The sequence below is a fragment of the Doryrhamphus excisus genome, linkage group LG13 (assembly GCF_037039965.1).
Source record: "Doryrhamphus excisus strain RoL-2023G ecotype Guam linkage group LG13, RoL_Dexc_Guam_v1.1, whole genome shotgun sequence".
Lineage (NCBI taxonomy): Eukaryota > Metazoa > Chordata > Actinopteri > Syngnathiformes > Syngnathidae > Doryrhamphus > Doryrhamphus excisus.
This window is the reverse complement of record NC_136369.1, coordinates 15455048-15463637: the sequence shown is the minus strand read 5'-3', so window position 1 is coordinate 15463637 and position 8590 is coordinate 15455048. Positions and strand designations below refer to the sequence as shown.

Sequence of the window (8590 nt, the reverse complement as noted above, 5' to 3'; positions counted from 1 at the left end):
GGTGATAAAGTGTACCGTGGGAATCGAATGAAAAACCGTCACGTTAGTAACGTAAACGTGACCTATTAATGATGGCTGGAGCAGGTGTGACATATTTGTCACTCATAATGCCGACAGACTAGGTCAACATCTAAAGCCGACGGTCAGCTTGCTCCCAAACAACGTTATCAACTAGTCAGTCAAAGGTACTTCCTCCAGGAAATGACACCAAGTCAACAGCGGGATGAAAACGTGACGATCCCGTGTCGACCAACATTTGTTTTTTCTCTTGTGAACGTTCATTTGATTCATCCTGAGCTGTATTCCATTCGTTGTTATTAACGGCCATGTTGTTTAGACAGCGTGAATGTTTGCTTTATGATACAAGCTTATTATCTACACAAAGCCCTTATCATTGTATCATTCCTGGATTGGGAATAAAAATGTATAATTAATTAACCCAATATGAATTTTGAACTTTCCCCCAAACCAACACACAGACGGAGATACGAATGAAGCTCTACAGCAGGGGTCTCAAACACGCGGCCCCCGCCTTGATATGAAAGTTTAATGTATCATGTACCCAGAAAAAAATATTACGTTTGATTAATGTTCATGTTAAAGGTTAAATAACTGTAAATAGTTATCCTCCCTATCCGTGTGGAAGTGGTAAGTTTTTGGCTATTTAAGTTTAAAGGAAATAACTTGAAGGCTACCGTTTAGGTCGCTAGCTCTCTAGTTTGCGAGTTAGCATGTGTCTCAAGACCCTGCAGTTGCGCAATATGTTGTACATAAAAAGAGTATAAATGTGACTATAGTCGTGTTTTGTCATGTCTACAGGGCTCTAATAATGCTTTGTTCATTTTAATCTGAAAAAAAATAATTTGTCTACCCACCAACTATATGTGGTTTCTTAAGTTTTTATTATTTGATGTTTTATTATTATTATTATATTTATTTATTTATTACTGATTGATTGATTTTCTTTATTCTTGATTTGTTTATTTATTTTTCATCTTATTTTGTGTAGAAAAATAAAAAGTAAGATATTTGAGAACAGTGGAATGTTTTATCAGAGCTTTTCTTGTAGAAAATCGGAACCAAGGTGAAGTTTTTTTAATTTTTTTGTTTTTAATAAATGCGTTTTTTGGGGGGGTTTGAAAACCTGATGCGGCCAACAAGAATGGCAGGATGCTGCTTGCATCTTACGTATGTATTCATCTTTGTTTACTGCCGTGTACAAAAGTAGGTGCATCCATCGCACCTTGAGATCTAGGCCAGAAGGCGGAGGGCCCAACGGGCACATCGGGAGTCGCCTATGCACAATGGCAAAACAGGCCAGGCTGTTGTCCCCGAGTTCTCTGCTCCCACACTGAATGACTCACCTTTTCTTCTGCTTATAAGCAGACTGTCATTTGGAAATGGGCACACACAGTGCAAAATAAGGACAGATTGCCCCGTGCAGGGCGGATTGAACAGTACCGTATTATACGTACCACCCTTTATATCACAAGTAAAAACTGTATACAAATCATGCAGGTACACCCAGGATAAATACTGTGACCTGTGAGCTTTAGAAGTGTGCTGATCTTCAGTAATGCTTTCACTTTTAATGTACTTGCAGTAGAAATCACCAATAAGTATTTATAAAGAGAAAAGTACGATTTAAGTGCAAGACAAATGGTGATGAAATGATTGCGACGGATGGTAATATTTTCACGTATCCTGAAGTGACAGCTCAACACAGCGCGGGCGAGTAGGCGGGACTTCCGCTTGAGCATACCCGGAAGTCGAGGATGCGCGTCTTAACCGCTTGATGCTATATCCATATGCCCGCTACGTAAACACGTTTTCATATAAATTCGGTGGTGCTTCTTTACTAAAAAATAGATATACATTTGCAACAATGTTATCGTTTGATTTTCTCGACGATGTTCGTCGGATGAACAAGCGGCAGGTTGGTAAAAAAAACCTTGCGGTTTACTCCTCTGTGACGGGTCTTGATTGTCATGTATGGAAAGAGAGCTAACGTTCACTAGCCGTCGTGTGTAATTTTACCAAGCTAAACGCGCGTCAGAGCTGTTTTGTAGTTGTTAGCCACCTTCAAAGCTGCATTTTTGCAACATTTAGGCATATGAATGCTTTACCACACAAGCCAACGTAGTCTTGAAAAGCCGGTTTGAGCAACAGCTAGCTAGCTATTTAACTACAGCGTTATTCACTGAAGTTCAGAGGACCTACAATGGCCAACTTAAAACAGTTTATCCAGTATTCAGGATTTGCTTTGGGGTTTTACTGACACAAGTCTCTTTGATCTATGTACACGCCAGCTCTATTACCAGGTGCTCAACTTTGGTATGATAGTTTCCTCTGCTCTGATGATTTGGAAAGGACTCATGGTTGTCACCGGCAGTGAGAGCCCCATTGTCGTTGTACTCAGGTAAGTTCTCATAGTTTTGGAAAACATCAGAAATACTTGAAAGTATCACATATACACTGAAAAAGTCATAAAATTTAATGGAAGTTATTTCAAGTTATGAAGAGGCAATTGACTGGAAGGTACTGTGCATTCACCAGCCATACAAGGATATTTAAAACAGACTGCTTGCTTCAACTATGTATATCTCGTCTACAAGGAAATAATACGAAACACACAGACTATCCCAGCTGTCTTTGGGCGAGTGGCGGGGTACACCCCGGACTGGTCGCCAGCCAATCACAGGGCACATATAGACAAACAACCATTCACACTCACATTCATACCTATGGACAATTTGGAGTCGCCAATTAACCTAGCATGTTTTTGGAATGTGGGAGGAAACCGGAGTACTCAGAGAAAACCCACGCATGCACGGGGAGAACATGCAAACTCCACACAGAGATGGCTGAGGGTTGAATTGAACCCTGGTATCCTAGCTGTGAGGTCTGCGCGCTAACCGCTCGACCGCCGTGCAGCCCGCAACTAAAGTTGTCAACAAATAAAGATTATTCCATAGTCAACAAGTAAAGTAATCCCTTGTTTATCATGGTTAATTGGTTCCATACTAGACCAAAAGTAAGTGAATTTCCGCAAAGTGGGATTCATTATTTATAAACCTAATAATTTAGAAGGTATTGCATAGAAAACATGTTTCTGAAGTTTTAAATATATGCAATAACACCCAAATAACCACCTCTATACACGCATTAAGCAACTCTAGTTGACATAATCAGAGAAACTGCTAAAAGTAATAACTGTCCCATACATGTGGAAAAGACAAGGGAATTGTTGAATTTGTCTGTTAGCAAACAACACTTTGAAACAGTTTTTGCTTTCCCTGTCAATTCCAGTGGCAGTATGGAACCAGCTTTCCACCGAGGAGACCTCCTCTTCCTGACCAACCGTGTCGAAGACCCAATCAGAGCTGGAGAGATCGTCGTCTTCAGGATAGAAGGCAGAGAGATCCCCATAGTTCACAGAGTAGTTAAAGTTCACGAAAAGTATAACTGAATTACATTAAAGGATGCATCTAATGTATTGTTGTGACCCTGAAAATCATGCATGTCATTTCTTCCCAGGGAAAATGGCGACATTAAGTTCTTGACCAAAGGGGACAATAATGCCGTGGATGATCGAGGTCTGTACAAGCCGGGACAACACTGGCTGGAGAAAAAGGATGTGGTGGGACGTGCTCGGGGGTAAGTATACACTATTTAATATATGTATTTGCAAATATTTTGAACCATTAGTTTCTTGTTTTTTACAGAAGAAGACAGCTTAGCGGGCAAAGATGATGTTGACATTGATAATGAAAAACCTTGGGCAGAAAGTGATCAATTATTTTCAAACACAGTGGCAGGGGATCTTAACTGAAAGGGGAAGTCAACCAGCTTCTGCAAATCGGCATTAAAGACGCTGTCTTCACATAACATACAGTGGAACCTCAGATAGCGTTGGTCAACGTGTGGTTAGAGCGCAGGCCTCACAGTCTCTCTGTGTGGAGTTTGCATGTTCTCCCCGTGCATGCGTGGGTTTTCTCGGGGTACTCCGGTTTCCTCCCACATTCCAAAAAAAACATTCCAAAAACATGCTAGGTTAATCGGCGACTCCAAATTGTCCATAGGTATGAATGCAAGTGTGAATGGTTGTTTGTCTATATGTGCCCTGTGATTGGCTGGCGACCAGTCCAGGGTGTACCCTGCCTCTTGACCGAAGACAGCTGGGATAGGCTCCAGCACCCCCCGCGACCCTCGTGAGGAAAAGCGGTAGAAAATGAATGAATGAGTTTAGAATATGGCGGACCAAATTTGGAGAGTTGTTGCTTAAGTGAAAAGCAACATTAGTGACACCTGGTGGAAGAGTGAAGTGAAAGCAATCTATGTCACTAAAAGGAGTTAAACACAAGTCGCCATTAGAAACACACTCACCAATGCTCTCATTTCAATCCAACATTGTTCAATAGCTTGGTGATTATATACACAAGATAGTGCCAGGATAATCCTTCAAAGCAATGACCGCCACCAAGCCACGAACCGGCAGTACACGCTGTGACGTATGACCAACCTTCAAAGCAGTGTGATTCAGGAAGTCTGACACCGGCTTCGGGCTTATTTTACCATTTCTACTATAATTGCAAAACCAAAAAAATATATATTATTTTTTAGCATTTTTGGCTTTCTGGAACAGTACATTTTCTATGGGGAAATTAATAGGTTGTTCAGAGTCTAACTTTCTGGAAGGAGTTAAACGGCACCAACCAGGGTTTCACTCTACATGTGTGTGTATGTGTGCAATAACGTTTATGAACTGAGTTACTTTTTACTCAGAAGCGTCTGTTTAAGGCAAGTGCCTATTTGTTGCAAGTGGAATGACGCATGACGTGGTCACTAATTGGCATACTGAGTCGATTAGAGGGAAGACCACTACTTGAGGAAATACGGTGGTTCTTATTCTAGTCAGGCAGTTTTAACGGTGACTGTTTCCCAGATCTTGTCGGGACAAGAGATTTACGATCATAGCATAATTATCTATAAATAACAAATCTTTGTTTTAGTGCTAAGAAGTTAAGGTACTGTATGTTTTTAAATTTATTTGAACATGCATCAGGCTAAAAATGTAATGCATCACATGGATCAATTTACAGAGAAATATTTATATTGCAGTATCGTGACATGTTTTTTTTTTTTTAATTTCTTCTTAAATATTTGTGCTAGTGTTTATCATTGATATGTGTGCATAAATGTCTTCCGCTGTTGTGGTGTCCTTCATAGACATCAACGCCACAGACTCATGAGTGGAGGTCAATGGCTCATCAACTAATATGGCCATTTGAGCAACGTCTGATGTCAAATGATAAGAGAAGCCTGAAAAGTGGTTGAGACATTTATATAAGCTGACTTCTCTGGAAAATCTTGCAGTTGTTAATATAATGGTGATCAATGAAGCAGGGTCATTTAATAATTGTCCAGTGGTTAATAAATATGATTGTTGTATTGCAGTCAGCCATTTCACGTATATGGATAAAATCTGATTTTTTTTCCTCCAACTTTCTTGGAGAGTAATAAAAGTGGTTGTCTTATATTTGTCAATATGATAACATAGCTGTTAGAGATGCCTGCGGGAATGGTCATCCTGCTGTTTGCAGTCAGGTATTTTATACGTCACAATAATACGCTGACATCACGCATGAAATGATCCGACTACAAGGTACACCGACTTTCGAGGTCCTTCTTGACATTTCCTTTGAGGCGAACACTTCAAGGTGATTTGAGCACTTGACTAGATTAGGGGCCTATGCCTCTATTATTTTTTTTGATTGTTAAATTATATTGAAGAAGGTTGAATTGTGGTGGAACACCTACGTGGGCGAGAGGCAAATCAAGGCCAACACTTGACATTTCCTTTACTTCACATATGGGTCAATCTCCTGAAAGGGGTACCCAAGGAAGCAACATTGAAAGTTAGCAATTTGCATAATAAAATGAAGTGTCAGCATGTCACTAAAAATAGCATAAATCCGTGCACCTCAAATAGCCGGGCGGCGAATCAAATATGCATTTTCTTTTTTTAAACATTGTTAGTTCTGGCTGCAGTAACACATGTCACCTTCCATAGAATCATAATGGGAATAAAAAGAAAATGTTTTGAGAAAGATAATCAGTCAATAGAAGAAGAAAAATGAGTCCAAAAATGTCCTGGGTCTTCCTGGGTCTTTGGATGTGCCCTAAACAAGCCACACTGGCGGAGTCCAACCCTCATTGGATACCCCCATATTCCCGGAATACTTCGGGAAAATCAACACAGTTTCCCTTTTACTTGGTTATAGCTGCAAATAAATCACTGTACTTGAAGTGATGGCGCCCTCTATGCCACCGCGGTCAGGAGACTAACCCATATTCACTTCTCAAGGACTCGGACCGTTGTTTCAAGTGTACACTATCACTGACGCAAGGTGGACCCCTATCCTAAATGTTTTTTTCTCTCCAGTTTTGTGCCATACATCGGAATCGTCACCATTCTCATGAACGATTACCCCAAGTTCAAAGTAGGTTTGTTTGCGCTTATTGCCATCAATGTGTCGGCTGCGTCACCTTCTTAATTGTGTGCATTGTCCCTCTGCAGTACGCCGTTCTCTTCGTTCTGGGTCTTTTTGTGTTGGTCCACCGGGAGTGACGATGAAAACAACGTCCAGGAAACCTCAATGAATTCACACGCAAGTTCTGTCCAGCTCAGCCAGCTTATCGTTTTTCTTTTTTTTTTTTTAGAACATTTCGTAAAAATGGGATGATTAGGGGGCGTAAGCTTTACAAATATTTTTGTGAGGGAACGAGGCTGTTATTTGAAAGTGTCTTCATAAACGGCATACTTAAAAGTGGATGTAAGCCCTGTTTCTTTTTTTGTTCAGTCTTTGTCTTTGAAAAAGTATTTTATGATGACTATGAACATTATTAAATATGGCATCTGGTTACCATCCATTATGGATTATTTAATGTCTTGCATTTTATCAAAAGCCTTGGGACTCATCTATTACTGTATGGCATTGTTGCTGACAGTTTCTGTAGAGTTTCATGTGGTGGGAGTTTTATACATTTTTTTTTGGACCCAAATGATTGTCAAATCATATTTCTAGTATTTTCAGTGTTTCTTGATGCCCGTGTTTGTAACGGGACATAACTTTTTGTGTTTCATCACCGCTATGTTCGGTAAAGTGTGTGGGTGTCCAAATTTACCTCAATTTTACGACTGTAATCCCTTCCAAAGGCTCAGCAAAAAACGAATTGTATGATCGTATTTCCCGTAGGAATCCACACAGTCCAATTGAAAACTGTCAACACACGGTTTTAATGAAAACTAATTATTCAAAACCATAGTTTTACATGTAGAAAACAATGTGACATGCATATAAGTAATGATTACCAATCAATTGTTACCATCCAATTGTTTTTGCTTTCTGTATCAAAGCGGTGGGACTTGCAACTTGTTTGGCCCCATGGGGTGATATTTTTCATTCTTATATAATAAAAAAAAAAAAAACAGGCACTTTTGGTATCACAGAACATTTTGTAATAGATATATATGAACTCAGTTGGACTTGGCAGTGTCTTTAACACAATGATGTGTACTTGAATGAGCCTTATTGGATAGTGAGTGATAGTAACAAATAAACACGGTGAAATTTTGGTATTGGGGGTTTGATCTAAGATGGTTGACTATTGTTTGGGAGTATTCCATCCACATCTTTTTATTAAGACTGCTAAGAGTCAATATGAGTAAAATAAAATGATGTGCAATATTGTGCAATTACTTAAAACCAGTCTACCAGAAAGGAGGCATTAGAAAACCAGAGTTTCCACTATTTAACAGTACTGGCCAATGGTACCCTGTTCAGAGACTTGCTGAGATACTTTGTTGTAAAATCCTGATGGTCTGCTGGTATAAAAAAAAAAACACTATATGGAAGGGCAGCAGAGACAAGCACCTGGTGAGATAAGAACTAGTAAGAATCATCCTTGTAAGAAGACAATGTTTCATTAAGTTCTACAATGATTTCTTGTTCTCAAGAAAATTATTCACTGCAATTGAATACACTTAAAGTTGATTTAAAAAAAAACTGCAATGTTAGTTACAGTAACGGCACCCAAGCGTACATAATCTTATGAGGTCAGTAGAGTGTGACAGATTCTGCAGAGGGTGTTATTGTGGTCCATTCTAAGTCTGATGGTCATTTTGCTCATCTTAGGGTAAACGTACATTTTTAGCTCGACAGCAATCACACAGTAATGTGTATCCACTACATGGAGACAGTCATGGAAATGCGATACATGACAGCCACTTGACATGATTTGAGGCACTTGAACTTTGATGGAAAGTGATTAGCAGTGGTCCTCTGTTAGTTTTCTTTTTTGTTTATGGTCCCCGCGGGTAATAACACCAAAAAAAAAAACCCGGGGCCGAGTGACCTTTACACCTGCTGTATCTGTCAAAACGTTCCCCTGAGCGAATCGCATTTAAACAGCTAAATGAAGCCCAAAAATAAGCAGTTCATCTTAACTGCGAACTTGTCGCTAATGATAACCTGATGCTTCCGACGGTCTTTTAATCACACTGACATTCAGCAGCGTATGTGTGTGT

The 8590-nt window shown here is 39.7% G+C and overlaps 1 protein-coding gene across 1 annotated transcript; it reads left to right on the top strand.

Annotated features, from left to right (window-relative positions):
• The first annotated feature begins 1743 nt into the window (after positions 1-1743).
• On the top strand, positions 1744-6931 carry sec11a (SEC11 homolog A, signal peptidase complex subunit). Its single transcript, XM_058089685.2, has 6 exons — positions 1744-1936; positions 2310-2419; positions 3310-3459; positions 3538-3657; positions 6446-6503; positions 6581-6931. The coding sequence occupies exons 1-6, from the start codon at positions 1796-1798 to the stop codon at positions 6629-6631; spliced, it is 630 nt and encodes a 209-aa protein (XP_057945668.2). The 5' UTR covers positions 1744-1795; the 3' UTR covers positions 6632-6931.
• Positions 6932-8590: the final 1659 nt, after the last annotated feature.

Excerpts from the sequence above, each read along its gene's own strand:
- sec11a (XM_058089685.2), top strand. The coding sequence starts at position 1,796 with ATGCTATATCCATATGCCCGCTACGTAAACACGTTTTCATATAAATTC. Across the intron at positions 3,460-3,537 it reads GTAGTTAAAGTTCACGAAAA|GGAAAATGGCGACATTAAGT; the intron begins GTATAACTGAAT and ends ATTTCTTCCCAG. Across the intron at positions 6,504-6,580 it reads ACGATTACCCCAAGTTCAAA|TACGCCGTTCTCTTCGTTCT; the intron begins GTAGGTTTGTTT and ends GTCCCTCTGCAG.